General features: G+C 44.2%; 1 protein-coding gene across 1 annotated transcript in view; it reads left to right on the forward strand.

The window, feature by feature from the left end:
* LOC106612873 (FRAS1-related extracellular matrix protein 2) overlaps positions 1-27,536 on the forward strand; it is a 113,947-nt gene that overhangs the window by 58,861 nt on the left and 27,550 nt on the right. The window contains exons 6-9 of the mRNA XM_014214479.2: positions 5,259-5,489; positions 8,075-8,200; positions 8,381-8,632; positions 22,179-22,328. Coding sequence (XP_014069954.2) covers positions 5,259-5,489; positions 8,075-8,200; positions 8,381-8,632; positions 22,179-22,328 — 759 coding nt within the window. The remainder of the gene's footprint in view (positions 1-5,258; positions 5,490-8,074; positions 8,201-8,380; positions 8,633-22,178; positions 22,329-27,536) is intronic.

Genomic DNA, 27,536 nt, shown 5'->3' on the forward strand with positions numbered 1-27,536 from the left:
AAATGGCACCCTATTCCTTATATAGTGCACTACTTTTAACTGGTCGCCTGGTTCTTTTATTGGACGTTGTGAGGCGTTCGGTAGCGTTGTGTGCATCACGGGAGGTGCTAATCTGGCAGCTATGTAGAGCTAGCCTGCTGCTATATAGGCTAAAGCAAAAATGTCAGCCTAGAGCTGCTGATGGGATCAGGGCGCTGTTGTCCTCCTTCTGTTGTGTGAGAGAAAGAGCCTGCTTCCCAAATAGCATCCTATTCTCTATATAGTACACAACTTTTGGGCTCTGGTAAAAAAGTAGTGAACTATGTTGGGGATAGGGTCTCATTTGGGATTCAGTCAGAGTTAGGGAGCCAACTGTGCTCCTTCCTTCCCACTTCTCTGCTCTTTGAAGACAGGTGATATATATCAAATCAAAATCAAATAACATTTTATTGGTCACATACACATATTTAGCAGATGTCATTGCGGGTGTAGTGAAATTCTTGTGTTCCTAGCTCCAACAGTGCAGTAGTATCTAACAATTCACAACAATACACACAAATCTGAAGTAAAAGAATGCAGTTAAGAAATCTATAAATATTAGGATGAGCAATGTTGGAGTGGTATTGACTAAAATACAATAGAATATAATACAGTATACAGTGAGGGGGAAAAAGTATTTGATCCCCTGCTGATTTTGTACGTTTGCCCGCTGACAAAGAAATGATCAGTCTATAATTTTAATGGTAGGTTTATTTGAACAGTGAGAGACAGAATAACAACAAAAAAATCCAGAAAAACGCATGTCAAAAATGTTATAAATTGATTTGCAATTTAATGAGGGAAATAAGTATTTGACCCCCTCTCAATCAGAAAGATTTCTGTCTCCCAGGTGTCTTTTATACAGGTAACGAGCTGAGATTAGGAGCACACTCTTAAAGGGAGTGCTCCTAATCTAAGCTTGTTACCTGTATAAAAGACACCTGTCCACAGAAGCAATCAATCAATCAGATTCCAAACTCTCCACCATGGCCAAGACCAAAGAGCTCTCCAAGGATGTCAGGGACAAGATTGTAGACCTACACAAGGCTGGAATGGGCTACAAGACCATCGCCAAGCAGCTTGGTGAGAAGGTGACAACATTTGGTGTGATTATTCGCAAATGGAAGAAACACAAAAGAACTGTCAATCTCCCTCGGCCTGGGGCTCCATGCAAGATCTCACCTCGTGGAGTTGCAATGATCATGAGAACGGTGAGGAATCAGCCCAGAACTACACGGGAGGATCTTGTCAATGATCTCAAGGCAGGTGGGACCATAGTCACCAAGAAAACAATTGGTAACACATACGCCGTGAAGGACTGAAATCCTGCAGCGCCCGCAAGGTCCCCCTGCTCAAGAAAGCACATATACATGCCCGTCTGAAGATTGCCAATGAACATCTGAATGATTCAGAGGACAACCAGGTGAAAGCGTTGTGGTCAGATGAGACCAAAATGGAGCTCTTTGGCATCAACTCAACTCACCGTCTTTGGAGGACGTTGGCATTGAAAATGGGTTGTGGATGGGTATTCCAGCATGACAATGACCCAAAACACACGGCCAAGGCAACAAAGGAGTGGCTCAAGAAGAAGCACATTAAGGTCCTGGAGTGGCCTAGCCAGTCTCTAAGCCTCTAAGGTGCAGGGTTGAGTAACCGGATGGTAGCCAGCTAGTAATGGCTATTAAACAGTCTAATGGCCTTGAGATAGAAGCTGTTTTTCAGTCTCTCGGATCCAGCTTTGATGCATCTGTACTGACCTCGCTTTCTGGATGGTAGCGGGGTGAACAGGCCATGGCCCAGGGGTTGATGTCCTTGATGATCTTTTTGGCCTTCCTGTGACATCGGGTGCTGTAGGTGTCCTGGAGGGCAGGCAGTGTGCCCCCGGGGATGCATTGGGCAGACCGCACCACCCTCTGGAGAGCCCTGCGGTTGCGGGCAGTGCAGTTGCCGTACCAGGCGGTGATACAGCCCGACAGGATGCTCTCAATTGTGCAACTGTAAATGTTTGTGAGGGTCTTAGGGGCCACGCCAAATGTCTTCAACCTCCTGAGGTTTTAATAGTCACAGTGGGAACAACATCTGCTATACACTTCCTGATGAACTCAGTCACCGTGTCAGTGTATACATATCCCAGTACCCGAATTCAAAACAATCTTGAAGCATGGATTCCGATTAGTCAGACCAGCGTTGAATAGACCTTAGCACGGGTACTTCCTGTTTGGGTTTCTGCCTATTGGAAGGGAGGAGCAAAATGGAGTCATGATCTTATTTGCCGAAGGGAGAGCGGGTGAGGGCCTTGTAGGCATCCCCGAAGTTGGAGTAGCAGTCGAGTGTACTACAGTCAATCTGTTGACGGAACTTCGGTATCGTTTTCCTCAAATTTGCTTTGTTAAAATCCCCAGCTACAATAAATGCGGTCTCATGATATGTGGTTTCCAGTTTGCACAAACTCCAGGGCCGTCGTGCTACCGGCTTGAGGGGGAATATACACGGCTGTGACTATAACCGGAGAGAATTATCTTGGGAGGTAATATGGTCAGCATTTGATTGTAAGGTATTCTAGGTCGGGTGAACAAAAGGACTTGAGTTTCTGTATGTTATCACAATCACACTATGAGTAGTTAATCATGAAAAATACAACCCCGTCTTTCTTCTTCCCGGAGAGTTTTTTATTCCTGTCTGCGCGATGTACTGAGAACCCAGCTGGCTGTATGGACGCGGACAGTATATCCGGAGAGAGCCATGATTCCGTGAAACAGAGTATGTTACAGTCCCTGATGTCTCTCTGGAAGGAGATCCTCGCCCTGAGCTCATCTACTTTATTGTCCAGAGACTGAACATTAGTGAGTAATATACTCGGAAGTGGTGGATGGTGTGCACGCTTCCAGAGTCAGACTAGAAGTCCTCTCCAAATACCTCTTCTCCACCGGCAGCATCTTGGAGCAGCCTCTGGGATAAGTTCAATTGTCCTGGGGGGTACGAACAAAGGATCCAATTCGGGAAAGTCGTATTCCTGTTTGTAATGCTGGTGAGTTACCGTCGCTCTGATATACAAAAGTTATTTCCGGCTGTATGTAATAACACAAAAAACTTTCTGGGCTAATAATGTAAGAAATAACACACAAAAAAACAAAATACTGCAAAGTTGCTTAGGAGCTAGAAGCAGAGCTGCCATGTCTGTCGGTGCCATCTTGCCAGATGTATCCTGGCTCTGTTGAGCTCATCCATGTTATCTATGAACACATGTCAGCAAGAACTGTAGGAGCCCTATGAACACTTACAGGGCCCATTTCCCTTCTCGATGCAGGCGTATCAAAGCTCACTTTCCCCTTCATTTCTTCAAAGAATGAAATGGTAATTTTGGTCCAAAACCCCAATTCATACATTTCTGCCTCCATCTGTGCACTGTTGAAACTCTTTACTGTTGTCTTTTCTCTTCCTCACTTGAATCTCTTTCTCTATTTCTCTCTCTCTCTCTCTCTCTCTCTCTCTCTCTCTCTCTCTCTCTTTCTTTCTCTTGCTCTTTTATCTTGTCTCTCTTCTCACTCTTGCTCTTCTCTCTCTTTCTCTCTGTCTCTGTTCAGAGGAAGTGTGGAAAGTATCTGCTTCTTCTTTTGTTATTATTATTTATTTATTTCTATTTTTGTTGGTCTAGCTCAGCCATGGGGTCTGCTTGGCTGCTATCATCTATTTACTGGGGACCTCCTGCTGGGAGCTAGCGCAGAGAGCGTGTGTGTGTAGCTAGCTGAACAGCAGGAGGCCTGCCATCGTCACCAGCCCTGTGACAGCAGGTCTGATCAAACAACACTGGCACAAACTATCACCAGCCAGCTGGGCAGGCTAGACTCAGTAGGCTGGGCAGTAACAACAATGTCAATCTACCAATACTTCTACACTACCTGCATAGACAACCTTGTTTTAAGTTGATTCTGCTTTACCCACAATATAGCTTAATTGTGTCAAGGTAATCTATCTTGAAAGGAAGCAAAACTATCTTCGAATGTGGCATGATAGGTAATTGACCTTGGAAAGATTGGCATATATTACAGTGTCCTCTGTGTTCAGTCAGACCACTAGGGACCAGATTGAGTGACAGCAGAGGGAACCGGCTCTGCTGTCAAGACATCCTGATTACCATTCTGTGATTACCCTACTCCCTCCTCCTGGTCCACGTCAGGGCCATCTGCTAGCTGACACATCACAACTTCATCTAAATCAAATCAAATCAAATGTATTTATATAGCCCTTCTTACATCAGCTGATATATCAAAGTGCTGTACAGAAACCCAGCCTAAAACCCCAAACAGCAAGCAATGCAGGTGTAGAAGCACGGTGGCTAGGAAAAACTCCCTAGAAAGGCCAAAACCTAGGAAGAAACCTAGAGAGGAACCAGGCTCTGAGGGGTGGCCAGTCCTCTTCTGGCTGTGCCGGGGTGGAGATTATAACAGAACATGGCCAAGATGTTCAAATGTTCATAAATGACCAGCATGGTCAAATAATAATAATCATAGTAGTTGTCGAGGGTGCAATAAGTCAGCAACTCAAGAGTAAGTGTCAGTTGGCTTTTTCATAGCTGATCTTTGAAAGTATCTCTACCGCTCCTGCTGTCTCTAGAGAGTTGAAAACAGCAGGTCTGGGACAGGTAGCACGTCCGGTGAACAGGTCAGGGTTCCAGCAGGTCTGGGACAGCAGAGCTGGGACAGGTAGCATGTCCGGTGAACAGGTCAGGGTTCCATAGCCGCAGGCAGAACAGTTGAAACTGGAGCAGCAGCACGGCCAGGTGGACTGGGGACAGCAAGCAGTCATCATGCCAGGTAGTCCTGAGGCATGGTCCTAGGGCTCAGGTCCTCCGAGAGAGAGAAAGAAAGAAAGAGAGAAAGAGAGAATTAGAGAGAGCATATTTAAATTCGCACAGGACACCGGATAAGACAAGAGAAATACTCCAGATGTAACAGACTGACCCTAGCCTCCCGACACATAAACTACTGCAGCATAAATACTGGAGGCTGAGACAGGAGGGGTCAGGAGACACTGACTGCTTCTCTGACCCCATCTCTGACTGGGCTCTGTTTTCAGTTGTTGACTGGTTATTATATCTGGATGCTACCTTTTGACCTTATATTGTTGAGTCCCATATTATAATAACTTTTTTATGTTTATTGCTTCTTTGTCCTAATAATTTCCTCTTCTTCCTCCTCCCCTCTCTCCTCCCCTCTCTCATCTCCTCCCTCCTCACCCAGGCATCGGCACCAGAGATGGTACAGCGGAGAAGGATAAGGACTTCCGTGGTAAAGCCCAGAAGCAGGTCCAGTTTAACCCAGGTCAGACCACGGCTACATGGAGGGTGAGGATCTTGCAGGATGGAGTGTACGAGCAGTCTGAGACCTTCCAGATTGTTCTGTCAGAACCTGTCATGGCTGCCCTGGAGTTCCCTGACACAGCCACTGTGGAGATCCTCGACCCAGCAGATGGTATGTACTACAGGTCCATGATCCAGCTGATGGTATGTACTACAGATCCATGATCCAGAGTAGCTTGTTTTAACAGTCTAAACAGTGTAGTGTTCAAATGGCTAATGGTTTATAAGTCATTACTACAGGTAGGTTATTCATCAGTCTTAGCAGAAATGATTGGTCTGAGGTTATCTCTATGGGAGAGGCAGGGTTTTATATTAGGTGGGTGAGAACATCCAGGTCAGTGGATAACAAGACATGGACCTTCCTCAGCCTCATTAGTGTGTCCCATGTTAGTGAAGCTGCTCTCTGTTAGTGAAGCTGCTCTCTGCCTCTTATCAATCCCTGGCTTGGCCCCAGAGCATAACCACAGCATGAAATCATGATGAGACTGAGAGTAAAGCTTTAGACCTGGGTTTAGCCTGCCTGCCTGCCTGAGTAAAGGGAGACAGGATACTATCATATTGGTCACATCATGGAAACCAACATGGGTGTTATACTTGGATTAAGGTTGCAAAATTCCCACATTTCCGACTTATTCCCTCAATCACTCCTGATTCCAGGAATCTTCCTGGAAAACCTGGTAATTTTGGGACGGTTCCTGGAGTTTTCCAACCCCAGGTTAGATATAGTGATCAGTAACACTGCAACAATAATCTATATGGGAAGTTGTTTTCTCCAGAAAGGTAAATAAACAAATACGGTTAAATTGGGTATGGCGAATCCCAGGGTTAGGGTCAGGTCCAGGCTATGGATGGAGAACACTAGACTGGAGCCTTCCCAGGGCTCTCATGTTGTTTACACAAGGGCTGTGTCCCAATATGACACCATATTCCCTATTGGTCCTGATCTAAAGTAGTGCACTACATAGGAAATAGGGTGCTATTAGGGACGTAGTTAAAGTATCTAAATACAGTTCAGACAAACAAGGTTTTTAAAAACAGCAGCTCAGCCGTTCATTCCCCTGTGATACTGTAGTTGGAAGGCTGAGGGAGGAAAGCTCTTGCATAATTTACATATAAATTATGCCTCTCATCTCCTTCCCCCTCTGGGGTCCCTCTGTGTGAGAGGAGGAATATTCTTTCAACAACTTATGTTGGTTAAAATATATGGAGGATGGTACTGTTTGTCTCACAAAACACTCTAGTCCCTTGAGGGAAATGATAACTTGCAGCTATCAATATTAAGATTTTAACATTACACACTAAAATATAATTCTGCTTCATGACCATACTATTTTAGATTTCCATGATTTCCCAGCTTCTCAGAGTATGCATGTTTCTCAAATGGCACCCTATTCCGTTTTTAGTGCACTACTTTTGACCAGAGCCCTATGGGAATAGGGTGTCATTTGGGACTTGTCTTACAACTGACCCAGTTTCTAGCAGCTCCTTTTAAATGTGAATCTCTTCAACTCAGAAGAGTTCAAGTTTAGTCAGAGAGAGAGAGGGGAGAAACTATCCACATTAAGGCCTGTCAGCTTGGAGCTTAGAGTATGTTCTGCCTTGGCAGGAGCTAGTATTAAGGGCTATAAGCTTGAAGGTTCTGCCAGCCTGAGTAGAAGATAGAACATCTACTTGTTTAGCCAAAACAGGGCTGGGCAGGGCAGGGAGGCATTGGTCCAGTGTCCTGGTCAGTCAGTAATTGGTCAGGTGTGACTGTTGGGATTTTGAGAGTTCGGGCCCTGCTGGCACCTTATTAGCACAGACGTCCAGATTCACAATTAGAGTAAAGAATAGGTTTTAAGAAGAATAAACATAACAGTGATAGAGATAATATTATAAACATGTCTATGTGAGGTAGGTACTTCTTAGTGTAGGCCTCTGGGATGTAACTCAGGTCTAGTAACTTAGACACAGTCATGCTATGCAGAATAAAGGAGGAGAGGAGAGATCAGGGGGAGTGAGTGTAATACAGACTGTAAAAAAGACCAATGGTTTGAACAGGTCTCTGCTTACTAATAGAATCAAGACACGTCAGGTTTATTATCCAGGCCCACTTTTACTGTTCTTCTTCGCATGCAAAGTCTACAGTACGGAAGCTAGACTTTTCCTATTAACAATTCACTAAATGTATATGTATTTCCCTGATTGGTCCCTGTGCATCAACTGTCAGAGAGGCTTCTGGGTAGTTGTCTGTGCCAACCACTGATGTTAGACATCATATCCTCTGGATGGATCCTAAATGATGCCCTATTCCCAATATAGTGCCCTACTTTTGACCATGACCTGCATAGGGCTCAGGTCAAAAGGAGTGTACTATAAAGGGAATAGGATGCCATTTGCGACGCAAACTATGTCTTCTGATAGTCTGCCTCTGTTCACTGGGTCAACACATCCTTTATAGAACTCTGTTAAGTCCTCAGAGAGGAGCCTGGGCCAGAGCACCAGCAGCAACATACTGTAACTCAGACAGAAATATTTAACGCATTGTTGTACCCTCTTCTCATCAGCATAGCTTTTGTATTAAGAACGTACGCAGGGAGTAGGATGTGAGGGTTTATCTCTATTTGTCTCCCCCCCTCTGACTCTCTCGCTCTGTCTCAACCCCCCTGCCTCTCTCGCTTTGTCTCACTCCCCCCCTTTCTTTCCCTGTCCCCCCAGAGTCGACAGTGTTCATCCTGTCTGCAGTCTACCCTATAGAGGAGGACATTGGGGAGCTGCTGATCCCAGTACGCAGGAGTGGTGACATCACACAGGAACTCATGGTCATCTGCTACACACAGCAAGGTACAGTCCACACACACACACACACACACACACACACACACACACACACACACACACACACACACACACACACACACACACACACACACCACAGCTTCAGGTAATGTCTCTGCTAGAGTCCTCTCTCCTCTCCATCTCTCCCTCTCTTCTCATCCATCTCTCCTTTCCTCTCTCCTACAGCCACAGCTACAGGGACCATCCCCACTACAGTCCTGTCCTACTCTGACTACATATCCAGACCTGAGGAACACAACAGTGTCCTGCGCTTTGATAAGGGCGAGACGGAGAAGTCCTGTCGTGTGGTGATCATAGATGACTCTCTGTATGAAGAGGAGGAGAGCTTCAACGTTACCCTCAGTATGCCCATGGGAGGCCGTCTGGGACAGGAGTACCACACTGCCAGGGTCACCATCATACCTGACCTGGATGATGGTAAGATGACCCTTCACTTTTCACCTTTGACCTTTCAAATGCTCGCCTGGAGGACAGGATAACAGTTACCAGCTGAGGAAAGTGTTAATATCACTCTTGACTAGGTTTGCGTCCCAAATGGAACCCTATTCCCTACGTAGGGCACTACTTTCGACCAGGTTAGTTCACTTTATAGGGAATAGGGTGCCATTTGGGACATTTATTACAATTGAAATAGAAGCAGGCTCCCATCTGTTGGATGTGGTTTTGTTTATGTATTGGTTAATTATATCCTTTAGATGAAGAGCAAACCCTAAACTTTGAATGAACTTATGAAAGAAAAAATAATTGGTATGATAAATGACGTATTGTTGCTATGCTGACTGATACAGGGAAGCATGAGGTACACAGATGATGTAGTACCAACTGAATGAAACCAATAGCGGAATAGTGGCTTGTGTGTGTATGTACATGTGTGCATAGTGGATAGTGCTTTGGTCCAAAGTAGTTCACTATGTAAGGAGTAGGGTGACATTTATCCTGTGTGTCTCCTCTTGCTGAAGGGAAGCCCTTATTGCAAGGCTCATATCCACATCTGACAGTCTCCTGTACCTCCTATCTAACAAACAGCCTTTGTTCAACAGCACCTCTTGACCATTGCTTTCTTGCATATCTGCCTGACTAGTTCCCTATCTACCTTCTCCCTATAAACCCTGGCTCTGTGTGTGTGTGTGTGTGTGTGTGTGTGTGTGTGTGTGTGTGTGTGTGTGTGTGTGTGTGTATCCTTGACATCTAAAGGAAGCACCGCTGTGAAGGGGTGGCAGGCAGGGAACAGTGGATTTGAAAATCCCTTGGTATAATCGCTGAATCTTCCATTTCAAACTTTCATCCAAACTTTCTGGCTGCACCCACACGCACCATCAAAATGTCAGTTTGAAACAGAGCTAATTGGGTTGATGCAACTCTCCACAGCATTCCAGAACCTCGCTGCAGGAGTTTGAGTCAGAACAGTATTGGAAGGCCTGTAGACGGAAAGAAGACGTTGTCTATGCACATCATTAAGATACATTAAACATGGTTAGATCTACACTATGCACATCATTAAGATACATTAAACATGGTTAGATCTACACTATGCACATCATTAAGATACATTAAACATGGTTAGATCTACACCAGTTGGGCATCTCAAATGACACCCCTTTCCCAAAATTGTGCACTACTTTTGCTCATGTCCCAAATGGCACCCTATTCCCTATATAGTACACTTAATTTGCTCAGAACCCTATGGGCCCTGGTCAAAAGTAGTGCACTATGTAGGGAATAGGGTGCCATTTTAGACACAGCCCTGGTTTGACCTACAATCTCAGACTGAGTGAGGATTCACCAGATGTTCTCTCACAGGGTAGACCATCTAGACAGGACGACTCCACTCTTACCAAACATATCTCTCTAACAGTCCCTCTCAAATCTGCCATGGACAGGAAAGTAAATGATAGTTGAGCTCCACTCCCTATTCAAGACAAGAACCATGACATTCTGGAGGATATCAATCAAATGCGGTACATAGACTGTATGACATATTCATCATTGTTTGAGAGCATGGTTTTGTGTTATCTCTTATTTTAAACAACCTGTTTTTTTTAGAACAGAAACACATGTATTTATTTTCAGTCTTAGATCTCCAATTCAAGTATCCCGAATACTTTGGGGCATGTATTTATGCATTCCCTGTTTAATGTCCAAATAGTTTCTCAGCCACTGAGTCTCAGACCGTGGTGACGTTCTTGGTCACATATTCCCTGTGTGTTGACTGACACTGGCAGGAAATGATGTCACATATGTCATCCTGTGGGATAGAGAGCTTAGTGAAGTGTTCCGACTGCGTTACTCAGATTGGGTTACAGGTTCTCTTGTAGCCTCCTTGGGAACAGAGGCAGACACACTACTTCAAGAGCATGCGTGTGTGTGTGCGTGTGTGGGTGTGTGTGTGTGTGTGTGTGGGTGTGTGTGTGTGTGTGTGTGTGTGTGTGTGCGTGTGTGCGTGCGTGCGTGCGTGCGTGCGTGCGTGCGTGCGTGCGTGCGTGCGTGCGTGCGTGCGTGTGTGTGCATGCATGCGTGCGAGACCTGGCTGCCACAGGAGGAAGGGCTTGAGATCGCTCTCTGCTGTACAGTAGCTCCTTCACCCTACTGTTCCTTGGTGTCAGAGTAGCTGTTGGAATGCTAAACTAAAGTTTTAATGGTTTAATAGTCTGTACCCCTGTATAACAGCCCTATAATAGTCTGTACTCCTGTATAACAGCCCTGTATAACAGCCCTATAATAGTCTGTACTCCTGTATAACAGCCCTGTATAACAGCCCTATAATAGTCTGTACCGCTGTATAACAGCCCTATAATAGTCTGTACCCCTGTGTAACAGCCCTATAATGCTCTGTACCCCTGTATAATAGCCCTATAATGGTCTGTACCCATGTGTAACAGCCCTATAATGCTCTGTACCCCTGTATAATAACCCTATAATAGTCTGTAGCCCTGTATAACAGCCCTATAATAGTCTGTAGCCCTGTATAACAGCCCTATAATAGACTGTAGCCCTGTATAACAGCCTTGTATAACAGCCCTATAACAGTCTGTACCCCTGTGTAACAGCCCTATAACGGTCTGTACCCCTGTATAACAGCCTTGTATAACAGCCCTATAATGGTTTGTACCCCTGTGTAACAGCCCTATAATGGTCTGTACCCCTGTATAACAGCCTTGTATAACAGCCCTATAATATTTTGTACTCCTGTATAACAGCCCTATAATGGTTTGTACCCCTGTGTAACAGCCCTTTAATAGTCGGTACCGCTGTATAACAGCCCTATCATAATCTGTATCCCTGTATAACAGCCCAATAATAGACTGTACCATTGTATAACAGCCCTATAATGGTCTGTACCCCTCTATAACAGCCCTATAATAGTCTGTACCCCTGTATAACAGCCTTATAATAGTCTGTACCCCTGTATAACAGCCCAATAATAGTCTGTACCATTGTATAACAGCCCTATAATGGTCTGTACCCCTCTATAACAGCCCAATAATAGTCTGTACCCCTGTATAACAGCCTTATAATAGTCTGTACCCCTGTATAACAGCCCTATAATAGACTGTACCCCTCTATAACAGCCCTATAATAGTCTGTAGCCCTGTATAACAGCCTTATAATAGTCTGTACCCCTGTATAACACCCTGATAATAGTCAGTACCCCTGTGCAACAGCCCTATAATGGTCTGTACCCCTGTATAACAGTGCTATATTAGTCTGTACCCCTGTATAACAAATTTATTTTCAAATTTCAAATCAAAATCAAATTTATTTTTATATAGCGCTTCGTACATCAGCTGATATTCTCAAAGTGCTGTACAGAAACCCAGCCTAAAACCCCAAACAGCAAGCAAAGCAAACAGCCCCAAACAGCCCTATAATAGTCTGTACCCCTGTATAATAGCCCTATAATAATCTGTACCCCCATATAACAGCCCTATAATGGTCTGTACTGCTGTATAACAGCCCTATAATTGTCTGTACCCCTGTATAACAGCCTTGTATAACAGCTTTGTATAACAGCCCTATTATAGTCTGTACCCCTGTATAACATCCCTGTAATAGTCTGTACCCCTGTATAACAGCCCTATAATGGTCTGTACCCCTGTATAACAGCCCGATAATGGCCTGTACCCCTGTTTAACAGCCTGATAATAGTCTGTTCCCCTGTATAACACCACTTTAATAGTCTGTTCCCCTGTATAACAGCCCTATAATAGTCTGTACCCCTGTATAACAGCCCGATAATAGTCTGTTCCCCTGTATAACACCCCTTTAATAGTCTGTACCCCTGTATAACAGCCATGGAATGTAGCTCACCTCTAATCCTTTTCAGAATGTCATACTTTCACAGTGAAACAGGGTTCTATTCAGTTGTAGTAGTGGGGGGAGATTTTCTAGACAATACACAGTCAGTTTGAAACTAAGATTCTCACACACACTCTAACACATACAATGTTCTGGGGTGCATTCCAAATCACACCTTATTCCCTATCTATATGCTGACATCAGCCCTGTCTCTCCAGAACTATCTCTCCTGTTATACCTCATGCCCTCTTTGTGTTGATCAGGTTACATCTCCTGACGTCACTAGTGAGGGGGTTAGGCAGCTTGTCAGACAGTATCTTCAGGCTATGGTTTCCTCTCTGACTCTTTGTCTTCATCTGATTCTTGACGCCATGCAGACAGAATCAGGATTCCATTCTAAGATAACAATAAGAAGTAGGTATTTCCCCCTTTCCTACCTACCCCTTCTGTGTGTGTGTCATTCTATACATGAACCTGTATGAACCACTCCACCCGGACAACTGATATGCAGGAGGGAGAGGATCCTGGTTGTCAGTCAGACGCCTTGTTGAGGCCCCAGGCCACGGCTCTGAGAACACGATGATGTCGGATGTCAGAACTGGGGACGTATTAAGGCATGTCAACTGTTGTTTTGGTTGTAAATTAACAAGAACAATGACAGTGTTCTATACCAAGACACAGAACATGCCAAAACTTAAATTCATGCCAAGAGGAACTTTAGTTCTATACATTTGGAATGATCTGTTTCATATTTTTTTACATTCTAGAACAAATTTCTGATCCAGTCTGTAGTGTGATTGTATTAAACTGACACTGTGGTTTTCGTACCAGCATTGCCAGCACACTGCATGTCAGTCACAAAGCATGGAAATACAGATTACAGCCCGCTCTCTCTCAAACTGTGACCAAAGGGCGAGGTAGTATGTATAGCCTGGCAACAGTTGTCAGTACAGTTAGCTAAACCTCATACAGGTGTGGTACCAGGCTAGTAGTGTGAGTTATCAGGTGTTTATCAGTGCCATGCCACCTAGGATGCAGAGAAAATGTAGACTGTTCAGTGGGTACACAGTGACAGGTAAAAAATGCCTTTGGCCTGTAATCACCTTAAACTTTTGACCCTTCAACCCAGTTCCTCTGAGAACACTTCACGTCCGCTGAAAACCCAGTTAGCTAATCTCATCTCAGGGCTTATAGGAAATCTGTCTCCCCTGTTTACCTTCGTACCGGCCTCTCAAACATCCTTGACCCGCTATCTAAACATTAATACACAGTTAACTCACAATGAAAAGAATAGCTGTCAAATCAGAGTTAAGAAATAAATCAATCATTGATATTACTGACTGTTGTTCTCCCAGACCATGGGTACATTCCAAATGATACCCTGTTCCCTATGGAGCCTGATCAAAAGTAGTGTACTATACATAACCAGGGATTATAAACATGTAATCCTGCTTCCTTTCCTCCACACATGACACAGATACTCAGGCAGTACAGGCAGAGCGTGGAATCAGCCTTTCTCCCCTGTGTTTTGTACTGTAGAAGTGGTGGTCTTTTGGCATGGTACGTGCATGCATGTGTTGCACCTGTCCCTGCCAGTGAGGGTCCTTTGTCCCGCTGTGCCTCCCCGGGGTGGGCTGACCCGGTGCCATTAAAGAGTCAGGGGCCTTAGGAGGTAACTGTTTTCCCTCCCTGCTTGAATTCCACTCCCAGCCCTTTCACTTCCAAAGAGAAAAGGAGGTACATTAGAGCTGGATATTCAGGAAATGCAGCCAGTGTCTCTTCTAACCTGTCACGTCCTGGCCAGTATAAGGTTAATTGGTATTGTAGTTTGGTCAGGACGTGGCAGAGGGTATTCGTTTTATGTGGTTCGGGGTGGTGTGTTTGTTGAAGGGGCATTTGATTTAAGTATTCCGGGGTTTTTGGGCACTGTTTGGTTTTCAGGTATTCTATGTTGAGTCTAGTGTGTCTGTTTCTATGTTTGGTTAATTGGGGTTGGGACTCTCAGTTGAAGGCAGGTGTTGTCTATCTGCCTTTGATTGAGAGTCCCATATATTAGGGTGTGTTTGTGTGTGTGATTGGTGGGTGATTGTTCTGTGTATAGCCTTGTGCCTTGCAGACTGTCAGTAGATCGTTCGTTCTCTTGTTTGTTGTTTTTGTGTTCGTTTTGATTTAATTAAATGTTCAAAATGAACAACCGCAAGCCTGCTGCGTTTTGGTCCACCTTTTCAGACGACGATTTCGGATTATCGTCAGAAGACGAAGAAGTGCGTGACATAACCAAACACAACCAGAGATACAACCCAACTAAAAATGTATTATAGGTACAGGGTGTAGACTGTATATGATCTCAATCAGTAAAGGGCAACTCTGGTACTTGGAGTCTGCTGCTTTTCACTTTTTATTGCCAGGAATATGATCACTCATGGAGTACACACACCTGGTTTGTTTCCCAGGTTTAAAACGCTGATCTGAAACAGAACAAAATTTCACTCAGGCTTTCCCTGCCTGATTATAATCATTATTTACTAGGAGCATGTGTTTAACGGACGGGTGGCAGGTTTTATTGGAATACAGAAATGATACTCTGACCTACTATAGAGCTTGCTGAGCATGCAGTCTAGCCCTGTAGGTGTAATTGTAACACTACAGTTAACACTATAGTTAACACTACGCTACCTCTCCCTAAAATGCAGCACATCTGTTGCTATCAGTGTCCAGATGGGTCCAGGGAGGTAATAACAGGGTTTAGGGTCAACCCACTACTCTTTTCTCCTCTCATCCTCATCCAGGACCCAGACCAGACACGTCCCACTCTCACCAGAACCATAATCATACCTTACAGAACTTAGAGTGTTTTTGGAGATTTACAGACCTGTAACAGCACTGCATAAATACAAGACTGTAATTCTTCTCTACAAGCATTCTCATGTTTTACTGTCCCACGCCATACCACACCCCTCCCCGGTGGCTCCATACCACACCTCTCCCCGGTGGCTCCATACAACACCCCTCCCCGGTGGCTCCATACCACACCCCTCCCTGGTGGCTCCATACCACACCTCTCCCCGGTGGCTCCATACCACATTCCTACCCGGTGGCTCCATACCACATTCCTCCTCGGTGGCTCCATACCACACTCCTCCCCGATGGCTCCATACCACACCTCTCCCCGGTGGCTCCATACCACACCTCTCCCCGGTGGCTCCATACCACATCCCTCCCCGGTGGCTCCATACCACATCCCTCCCCGGTGGCTCCATACCACACCCCTCCCCGGTGGCTCCATACCACACCTCTCCCCGGTGGCTCCATACCACATTCCTCCCCGGTGGCTCCATACCACACCCCTCCCCGGTGGCTCCATACCATACCTCTCCCCGGTGGCTCCATACCACATTCCTTCCCGGTGGCTCCATACCCCACCCCTCCCAGGTGGCTCCATACCACACCCCTCCCCGGTGGCTCCATACCACATTCCTCTCCGGTGGCTCCATACCACACCCCTCCCCGGTGGCTCCATACCACACCCCTCCCCGGTGGCTCCATACCACACCTCTCCCCGGTGGCTCCATACCACACCCCTCCCCGGTGGCTCCATACCACATTCCTCTCCGGTGGCTCCATACCACACCCCTCCCCGGTGGCTCCATACCACACCCTTCCCCGGTGGCTCCATACCACATTCCTCTCCGGTGGCTCCATACCACACCCCTCCTTGGTGGCTCCATACCACACCTCTCCTTCCCCCCCGGTGTGTCTGGGTGCGTGGCATGCATGGCCGTTTGAGTCTCTAATACAATTACCTGTGCGTGAAAGAAAAATGTCTGTCATACTTACGGAAGGCAGGCAGGCTGGCATGTGGACGTGGTACCTCCCTGTTATGTGGATAGCTGGCTGTGCATGTAGAAGAGCTGTGTGTCTGTAATTGTTTTTAAATTCTTTAAACATTTTTAATTTAACTAGGCAAGTCAGTTAAGAACAAATTCTTATTCACAATGACGGCCTAGGAACAGTGGGTTAACTGCCTTGTTCAGGGGCAGAACAACAGATTTTTACCTTGTCAGCTCAGGGATTCGATGTAGCAACCTTTCGGTTACTGGCCCAACGCTCTAACCACTAGGCTACCTGCCGCCCCAACACATTTATGTCTGTGTGTGTGCGTGAATGATGTGTCTGAATCCTCCATTGTGGGTCTGACTAAGAACACCCGTATTGATCTCCATGAGATCAGCGCTGCCTGCTGCTCTGCCAACGTGGTAGAAAGATTCCGTCTGTGTCCCAAATGGCACCCTATTCCCTATAACAGCCCATCTGTCTTTGGTCAAAAGTAGGCCACTATATAGGGAATAGGGTGCATTTTGGGACACATTCACAGAGTGGGCCTACACATCTCACTACTTTTAAGTATAATATAGCTATAAATACTGAACAAAGATATGAACACAATATGTAAAGTGTTGGTCCCATCTTTCATGAGCTGATCCAAGAAATGTTTAATACGCACAAAAAGCGTATTTCTCTCAAATGTGCTGCACAAATTTGTTTATATCCCTGTTAGTGAGCATTTCCCCTTTGCCAACATAATCCATCCACCCTATGTTCTTTATTAGAGAACTGTGACTGGTGTTCTACAGTAGGCAGAGTAACAGTAACCCTGCTGGCTCCGTTGGATAAGGCATTCAGCGCTGTGGTTCAACACTGATCAAGCAGCTTGTGTAGTTGGAGGAGTACAACAGTCCCCTTGGACGGAGGGATGTGTGTGTGTCTTTCTATGTGTGTGTGTGTGCACATGTGTGTTAGAGCTGGGCGATATGATCAAAAATCCATATCGTGACAAATTGCCTGAATTGATGCGATAACGATAAACATTAATAACATAAATATGCGCCACAGGCTACTTATAATGAACGATATCAGGAAAATGCCTGCGATAAGTGATTGTTATGGTCGATGTTGATCATTTTTGGTTTATCGTCCCAGCTATAGTGTGTGTGTGTCACTTGTCATCACATACAGTTATTAAGATATCTTTTTTTATTTACGCTGCTGCTATTCGCTGTTTATTATCTATGCATACCTGCATTTACATATTACCTCAATTACCTCGACTAATCTGTATCCCCACACATTGACTCGATACCGGTACCTCCTGTATATAGCCTCGTTATTGTTATTTTGTAAATTTTTTTTTTTTTTACTTTAGTTTATTTAGTAAATATTTTCTTTACTTATTTTTTGTATTTCTATGTTGGTTTGTTTGGGATGATCTCCAATTGGAGACAGCTGGTCCTTGTTGTCTCTAATTGGAGATCATACTTAAGTAGGGGTTTTTCTTCCTGGGTTTTGTGGGTGATTTATTTTTGAGTTGTGTTTGTTTCTCCTCTGCATCACGGTTTGTTGTTTTGTCGATTCAGTTTATTTATGTATTGCAAAGTTTCACAGCTTAAATAAAATGTGGAACTACACACACGCTGCACTTTGGTCCATTCCTTTTGACAGCCGTGACAGAATCACCCACCACCAAGGGACCAAGCAGCGTGATATGGACCTGTGGATATTTGAGGAGATAAGTAGGAGTATATCCGGGGCTTTGGAGGATTTAGGGGCAGGAGAAGAGCGCCTCCCATGGGAACAGGTGGAGGCAGCACAAGCGCGGCAACAAGGGAAGCACGAGAGGCAGCCCCAAAAATATTTTTTGGGGTGGCACACGGGGAGATTGGCAGAGTCAGGTTGGAGACCTGAGCCATCTCCTCGTGCTTACCGTGAGGTGCGTGTCACCAGTCTGGCGCCACCTGTACCAGCCCCACGCATCAGGTCTCTAATGCGCCTGCCAAGTCCGGTATGTCCTGTTCCTGTTCCTCGCACTCGCCCTGAGGTGCGTGTGTCTTCCCAGTCCAGAGCTTCCGGCGACGTGCCCCAGTCCGGAGCCTCCAGCGACGTTCCCCGTTCCCCATGTTGGTTTGTTTGGGATGATCTCCAATTGGAGGCAGCTGGTCCCCGTTGTCTCTAATTGGATATCATACTTAAGTAGGGGTTTTTCTTCCTGGGTTTTGTGGGTGATTTATTTTTGAGTAGTGTTTGTTTCTCCTCTGCGTCACGGTTTGTTGTTTTGTCGATTCAGTTTATTTATGTATTGCAAAGTTTCACAGCTTAAATAAAATGTTGAACTACACACACGCTGCACTTTGGTCCACTCCTTTTGACAGCTGTGACAGTAAGCATTTCACTGTAAGGTCTACACCTGTTGTATTCAGCGCATGTGACAAATAAAATGTGATTTGATTTGAGATGCTTCACTGTAACATGTCCTTTGTCTTCTGATCTCATGTTCAGAGGTTACTTTACACTACAAAGTTCACTCTGTAAAATTCAAGGAAATTATTCTACTTTCCAAGATAATAAATGGCACCTCACTGTCAAAATGACACCCTATTCACCCAAATCTGTCTCATTTTGGATTACTTAGAACCTTCTACCACTGGAGTCTGTCTTTGGCCACAGATTGAGCCCGGTTTGTGGCCCATTTAGGATGCTACCTAGCTAAACCTCCACCTGCCTTGACCTAAGGTAACTCTACACAGAGAGAGGTGCGCTTGGTAAGCCCAGCATGCGGTGTGGTGGTGGGTCCTCCCTCAGCCCAGGAGCCAGGGTTAATCTTACACCTAATGGGCCGTGCCTCTTTGGATATGGTGTTTGTCTGCTGTACAAACCAACCTTATCTGATTACTACAGCTGCAAGTCTGGGACTGCGCACACACACACAGATCTGATTACCGCAGTAGCTGGAGAACGAGCTGAGACAGTCTAAAGCCTGCCCTGTTTGATTTGTCTGTAGGGAAAGACACTGGCAGCTGCATAAACCCTGACACCACACACTCTTTGTCTAGGTTTGATCTCGACTCACAAACGTACTTTGTAGCATCCCAAATGGAACCCTATTCCCTATATATTCTTCTGACCAGAGCCCGTCAAAAGTAGTGCACTATATAAGGGAGAGGGTGCCGTTTGTGACACATTCTTTGTCTAGGTTTGTTCTCGACCTAGATAAAGGAGGACAGGTGTATTTGTCCTGTGTGTGCACCCTGTAAGCCTATTACCAATTCAAAGCACTTTCATACCTAACAACAATGCCTTCAACTACCAATCCTCAGGCTTTGTCTAAAGCAACAGTTTTCCTTCTGCTTATCTAACTGGCTAATACAATGAGTTGATGATATCCAATCCTTGAAAAGTGTTATGGTATTCTTTGAGTTCAAGATAAGTACATAAGGTGTCTCTTTACACCTGTCTGATAAACAGATATATCAGCCTGTCTGATAAACATAGATATCAGCCTGTCTGATAAACAGATATATCAGCCTGTCTGATAAACATAGATATCAGCCTGTCTGATAAACATAGATATCAGCCTGTCTGATAAACATAGATATCAGGCGTTTGCTTCACACAGTATGCAGTCACAGTAATCTCTCTTATTTCACATGCTTTGAAAAGCTCTTCATGTATAATTTCCTCTTGCAGTGTTTATTTATATTAAGTCAATGCATCAGATAAAATGAGTGCTTTAGTTTCTACAGTACTACTACAGTACTGCTACAATAGTGTTTTATTAGATGAACAGATTAGTTCTATGCAGAGGTATTTTTCAGCCAGTATTAGCCTCTTCTCCTCCTCTCTCTGCTCTCCTATCTTCCTATTTATCTGTGCCACTTTGAGATGAGAAACCCAGCTAACTAACAGCCTAGAGGTGTGATCATCATCGTCATGGAAACAGGGTATATGCCTGTGGCGATATCACCACCATTGAATTAATTCATGTATTCACCATGGCTGTGGCTGCAATGGCATCCTGTGTAGGGCACTTCTTTGGCCTCATGGGCTCTGGTCAAAAATAGCATGCTATATAGGGAATATGGTTCCATTTGGGACAGAACCTAGCAGCTTCAAAACACCAGTCTCAACGTCAACAGTGAACAGGTGACTCTGGGATGCTGGCCATCTAGGCAGAGTTGCAAAGAAAAATCTGTATCTCAGACTGGCCAATAAAAATAAAATATTAAGATGGGCAAAATAACACAGACACTGGACAGAGGAACTCTGCCTAGAAGGCCAGCATCCCGGAGTCGCCTCTTCACTGTTAAAGTTGAGACTGGTGTTTTACGGCTATTATTTAATGAAGCTGCCAGTTGAAAACTTGTGAGGCGTCTGTTTCTCAAACTAGACACTCTAATGTACTTGTCCTCTTGCTCAAACTGTTAGAGCCAGTTTGCGCAGTTCTGTGAAGGGAGTAGTACACGGCGTTGTACCAGATCTTCAGTTTCTTGGCAATTTCTCGCATGGAATAGCCTTCATTTCTCAGAACAAGAATAGACTGACGAATTTCAGAAGAAAGCTCTTTGTTTCTGGCCATTTTGAGCCTGTAATCGAACCCACAAATGCTGATGCTCCAGATACTCAACTAGTCTAAAGAAGGCCAGTTTTATTGCTTCTTTAATCAGAACAGCAGTTTTCAGCTGTGCTTGCTTAATTTCAAAAGGGTTTTCTAATGATCAATTAGCCTTTTAAAATGATAAACTTGGATTAGCTAACACAACGTTCCATTGGAACACAGGAGTGATGGTTGCTGATAATGGGCATCTGTAGACCTTTTTAGATATTCCATTAAATATCTGCCGTTTTCAGCTACAATAGTCATTTACAACATTAACAATGTCTACACTGTATTTCTTATCAATTTGATGTTATTTTAATGGGCAAAAAATGTTTTTCTTTCAAAAACAAGGACATTTCTAAGTGACCCCAAACTTTTGAACGGTAGTGTATACCTCCAGTTCCTCTGTGATGGACCAGGCTTCTGCTGTTCAGTAGCCTGGAGAGAAGGGTTGGTTTGATCCATTTTCACACACAAAAAAAATGAGTAAAGCCCTCATTGATATAATTCAGAGCCAACAACTGCCACTCCAATTTTACCTCAAAGTTGTTTATTTTCCCAGAACATACAGTAAATGAGCCCAGGGTCCTGCTCTTACTGTGAGGGCCGTTACGCTCAATCAACACCCTCCCTGTGTTTCTGGTTGTTTGAGTCAGCTGTGATGTTAGTTGACAGAAACTTCCCAAGAGACAGCCTAGTTCACAGCACGCAAAGTACAGAGAGGGAAAGAGGAACAAAGAGAGCGAGAAGAAGAGAGTGAGAGAGAACAGTGTGGGGGAGATTGACTGTAGCGGAATCTGGGCTCAGGAAAGTACTAATTGCAGACAGGCAGGCCTGGACTCCTCCAACTCCTCTACATACGCACACACACGCACACACAAACACTCCTCTACCACAGTTGACTACACTGCACCGGCTGCTTTCAACCAGACACGGAAATAGCCCGATGCCTTCAGGCTTCTACTCTTTACATTTATATTCTGTAATAACATCCCCTCAAATGTACCATACTGTAATTCAGGGGCTATAAGTGCTGGAAATGACTAGTGTTGAGTTTAGTGCCGGCTAGTGGCTCAATGTGCAGTCATTTAGCTATGTCGTCAGAAGTAACTGTATTTAAAATGTGGGTTATTACAAATTCAACTCAAAAGTTACATCAGACAGTTTCCAGCTGTGAAACTGACTGAAACAAGATCCTGATGTACGACATCTTCCTGTGTTTCCTCTCCTCCACAGCTCCAGGATTCTACTTCGGAGACACAGACTACCGTGTGGATGAGAGTGATGGTTATGTGGAGGTCAAGGTGTATAGGACAGGCACTGACCTCTCTAAAACAGCCACGGTCACTGTACGCTCCAGGAAAACAGACCCTGTCTCTGCTGAAGGTAGAGACAATACAGTCATTAGATCATTTATTTTGGTATTGTCCATATGTAGCTTGTTTTTGGTCACAGGTCCAGGAATGGCTGAAGAATTGCAACATTTACCTAGATCTAATTTACCTAGCAATACTGGGTGATTTGAAAAGTCATAGTCAATCAATCAATAATATAATAATTATTTTAGAAAAAATGTGTATCTTTAATTTACAATCTGTAGAATCTATGAGAATAGAAAGGTTCAGTACTTTTGTGAAGCATCACAGCACAGTTGAATAATATATAGCAAATAGAAATCCAAAATGGATGGTGTTAAGAGATGGATGGGAGGGGTTGAATGGATCTGAAGGGTGGGACTAATAACAAGATAACCAATGTAAAACATACAGGGTCTGTAAAATGTACATAGGTTCAGAAATGTTGTGAAATAGCACAGTTACAAATAGAAATCAAACTGGATGGACATCAGAAATAGAGGAAGGACTAAAAACAAACAAAATATAACTATTGTAAAATAGATTGTGTCTGTAAAATGTGTATAATATGTATAAACTGAAAGTAGAAGCCTAAGTGTTATTGTTTATTAGTTTACTCCAATTGGTGGAAGGGTGGTAGGGTTTTCAGGGAATAATAAAGGTACATTCTGAAAAACGTACGTATGTGTATATATATATATATATATATATATATATATATATATATATATATATATATATATATATATATATACATACACAGTATATATATATATATATATATATATATATATATATATATATATATATATATATATACAGTGGGGGGGGAAAGTATTTGATCCCCTGCTGATTTTGTACGTTTGCCCACTGATAAAGAAAGGATCAGTCTATACTTTTAATGGTAGGTTTATTTGAACAGTGAGAGACAGAATGACAACAAAAATATCCAGAAGAATGCATGTCAAAAATTTTACAAATTGATTTGCATTTTAATGAGGGAAATAAGTATTTGACCCCCTCTCAATCAGAAAGATTTCTGGCTCCCAGGTGTCTTTTATACAGGTAACGAGCTGAGATTAGGAGCACACTCTTAAAGGGAGTGCTCCTAACCGCAGCTTGTTACCTGTAAAAAAGACACCTGTCCACAGAAGCAATCAATCAATCAGATTCCAAACTCTCCACCATGGCCAAGACCAAAGAGCTCTCCAAGGATGTCAGGGACAAGATTGTAGACCTACACAAGGCTGGAATGGGCTACAAGACCATCGCCAAGCAGTTTGGTGAGAAGGTGACAACAGTTGGTGCGATTATTCGCAAATGGAAGAAACACAAAAGAACTGTCAATATCCCTCGGCCTGGGGCTCCATGCAAGATCTCACCTCGTGGGGTTGCAATGATCATGAGAACGGTGAGGAATCAGCCCAGAACTACACAGGAGGATCTTGTCAATGATCTCAAGGCAGCTGGGACCATAGTCACCAAGAAAACAATTGGTAACACACTACGCCGTGAAGGACTGAAATCCTGCAGTGCCCGCAAGGTCCCCCTGCTCAAGAATACATATACATGCCCGTCTGAAGTTTGCCAATGAACAATCTGAATGATTCAGAGGACAACTGGTGAAAGTGTTGTGGTCAGATGAGACCAAAATGGAGCTCTTTGGCATCAACTCAACTCACCGTGTTTGGAGGAGGAGGAATGCTGCCAATGACCCCAAGAACACCATCTCCACCGTCAAACATGGAGGTGGAAACATTATGCTTTGGGGATGTTTTTCTGCTAAGGGGACAGGACAACTTCACCGCATCAAAGGGATGATGGACGGGCCATGTACCGTCAAATCTTGGGTAAGAACATCCTTCTCTCAGCCAGGGCATTGAAAATGGGTCGTGGATGGGTATTCCAGCATGACAATGACCCAAAACACACGGCCAAGGCAGCAAAGGAGTGGCTCAAGAAGAAGCACATTAAGGTCCTGGAGTGGCCAAGCCAGTCTCCAGACCTTAATCCCATAGAAAATCGAGCCAAACGTCAGCCTCGAAACCTTAATGACTTGGAGTAGATCTGCAAAGAGGAGTGGGACAAAATCCCTCCTGAGATGTGTGCAAACCTGGTGGCCAACTACAAGAAACGTCTGACCTCTGTGATTGCCAACAAGGGTTTTGCCACCAAGTACTAAGTCATGTTTTGCAGAGGGGGTCAAATACTTATTTCCCTCATTAAAATGCAAATCATTTTATAAAATGTTTGACATGCGTTTTTCTGGATTTTTTTGTTGTTATTCTGTCTCTCACTGTTGAAATAAACCTACCATTAAAATTATAGACTGATAATTTCTTTGTAAGTGGGCAAACGTACAAAATCAGCAGGGGATCAAATACTTTTCCCCCCCACTATATATATATATATATAAATGGGTGTGTGTGTATATGCATGTATGTACAGTTGAAGTCGGAAGTTTACATACACTTAGGTTGGAATCATTAAAACTCGTTTTTCAACCACTCCACAAATGTATTGTTAACAAACTAGATTTTTGGCAAGTCGGTTAGGACATTACTTTGTGCATGACACAAGTAATTTTTCCAACAATTGTCTACAGACAGATTACAATTCCAGTGGGTCAGAAGTTTACATACACTAAGTTGACTGTGCCTTTAAATAGGATCACCACTTTATTTTAAGAATGTGAAATGGCAGAATATTAGTAGAGAGAATGATTTGTTTCAGCTTTTATTTATTTCATCACATTCCCAGTGGGTCAGAAGTTTACATACACTCAATTAATATTTGGTAGCACTGCCTTTAAATTGTGTAACTTGGGTCAAACGTTTCGGGTAGCTTTCCACAAGCTTCCCACAATAAGTTGGGTGCATTTTGGCCCATTCCTCCTGACAGAGCTGGTGTAACTGAGTCAGGTTTGTATGCCTCCTTGCTCACACACGCTTTTTCAGTTCTGCCCATAATTCTTCTATAGGATTGAGGTCAGGGCTTTGTGATGGCCACTCCAATACCTTGACTTTGTTATCCTTAAGCCTATTTGCCACAACTTTGGAAGTATGCTTGGGGTCATTGTACATTTGGAAGACCCATTTGCGACCAAGCTTTAACTTCCTGACTGATGTCTTGAGCTGTTGCTTCAATATATCCACATATTTTTCCTCCCTCATGATGCCATCTATTTTGTGAAGTGCACCAGTCCCTCCTGCAGCAAAGCACCCCCACAACATGATGCTGCCACCCCCATGCTTCACGGTTGGGATGGTGTTCTTTGGCTTGCAAGCATTTACATTTACATTTAAGTCACTTAGCAGACGCTCTTATCCAGAGCGACTTACAAATTGGTGGATTCACCTTATGATATCCAGTGGAACAACCACTTTACAATAGTGCATCTAAATCTTTTAAGGGGGGGGGGGTGTTAGAAGGATTACTTTATCCTATCCTAGGTATTCCTTAAAGAGGTGGGGTTTCAGGTGTCTCCGGAAGGTGGTGATTGACTCCGCTGTCCTGGCGTCGTGAGGGAGCCTCTCCCTTTTTCCTCCAAACATAACGATGGTCATTATGGCCAAACAGTTCTATTTTTGTTTCATCAGACCAGAGGACATTTCTCCAAAAAGTACGATCTTTGACCCCATGTGCAGATGCAAACCATAGTCTGGCTTTTTTATGGCGGTTTTGGAGCAGTGGCTTCTTTCTTGTTGAGCGGCCTTTCAGGTTATGTCGATATAGGACTCGTTTTACTGTGGATATAGATACTTTTGTACCTGTTTCCTCCAGCATCTTCACAAGGTCCTTTGCTGTTGTTCTGGGATTGATTTGCACTTTTTGCACCAAAGTACATTCATCTCTAGGAGACCAAACGTGTCTCCTTCCTGAGCGGTATGACGGCTGCGTAATCCCTTGGTGTTTATACTTGTGTACTATTGTTTGTACAGATGAACGTGGTACCTTCAGGCCTTTGGAAATTGCTCCCAAGGATGAACCAGACTTGTGGAGGTCTACACATTTTTTTCTGTGGTCTTGGCTGATTTCTTTAGATTTTCCCACGATGTCAAGCAAATAGGCACTGAGTTTGAAGGTAGGCCTTGAAATAAATCCACAGGTACACCTCCAATTGACTCAAATGATGTCAATTAGACTATCAGAAGCTTCTAAAGACATGACATCATTTTCTGGACTATTCCAAGCTGTTTAAAGGCACAGTCAACTTAGTGTATGTAAACTTCTGACCCACAGGAATTGTGATACAGTGAATTATAAGTGAAATAATCTGTCTGTAAACAATTGTTGGAAAAATTACTTGTGTCATGCACAAAGTAGATGTCCTTACTGACTTGCCAAAACTATAGTTTGTTAACAAGAAGTTTGTGGAGTGGTTGAAAAACGAGTTTTAAGGACTCCAACCTAAGTGTATGTAAACTTCCGACTTCAATTGTATATGGATATATATATTTACCCCAAAATATATGGGGGATTGGAAATGATGCAGGCAATTACATTGATGGAAGCAACAAACTTTCCGCAATATTAAAGCTGATCCACCCCTTAAAAAATGCAACAAAACAGCACACTGAATGACTATGACAGTACACAGTAGTCTGTGTGACTGTCACTCTGGTGTTGTGGAAGTAGAGAGAACGCCCGGAGTCCACCTCAGGGTTAGTCTGTCTGACTGTCACTCTGGTGTTGTGGAAGTAGAGAGAACGCCCAGAGTCCACCTCAGGGTTAGTCTGTCTGACTGTCACTCTGGTCTTGTGGAAGTAGAGAGAACGCCCGGAGTCCACCTCAGGGTTAGTCTGTCTGACTGTCACTCTGGTGTTGTGGAAGTAGAGAGAACGCCCAGAGTCCACCTCAGGGTTAGTCTGTCTGACTGTCACTCTGGTGTTGTGGAAGTAGAGAGAACGCCCGGAGTCCACCTCAGGGTTAGTCTGTCTGACTGTCACTCTGGTGTTATGGAAGTAGAGAGAACGCCCGGAATCCACCTCAGGGTTAGTCTGTCTGACTGTCACTCTGGTCTTGTGGAAGTAGAGAGAACGCCCAGAGTCCACCTCAGGGTTAGTCTGTCTGACTGTCACTCTGGTGTTGTGGAAGTAGAGAGAACGCCCGGAGTCCACCTCAGGGTTAGTCTGTCTGACTGTCACTCTGGTGTTGTGGAAGTAGAGAGAACGCCCAGAGTCCACCTCAGGGTTAGTCTGTCTGACTGTCACTCTGGTGTTGTGGAAGTAGAGAGAAC

Source organism: Salmo salar, chromosome ssa09 (assembly GCF_905237065.1).
Source record: "Salmo salar chromosome ssa09, Ssal_v3.1, whole genome shotgun sequence".
Taxonomy (NCBI): Eukaryota; Metazoa; Chordata; class Actinopteri; order Salmoniformes; family Salmonidae; genus Salmo; species Salmo salar.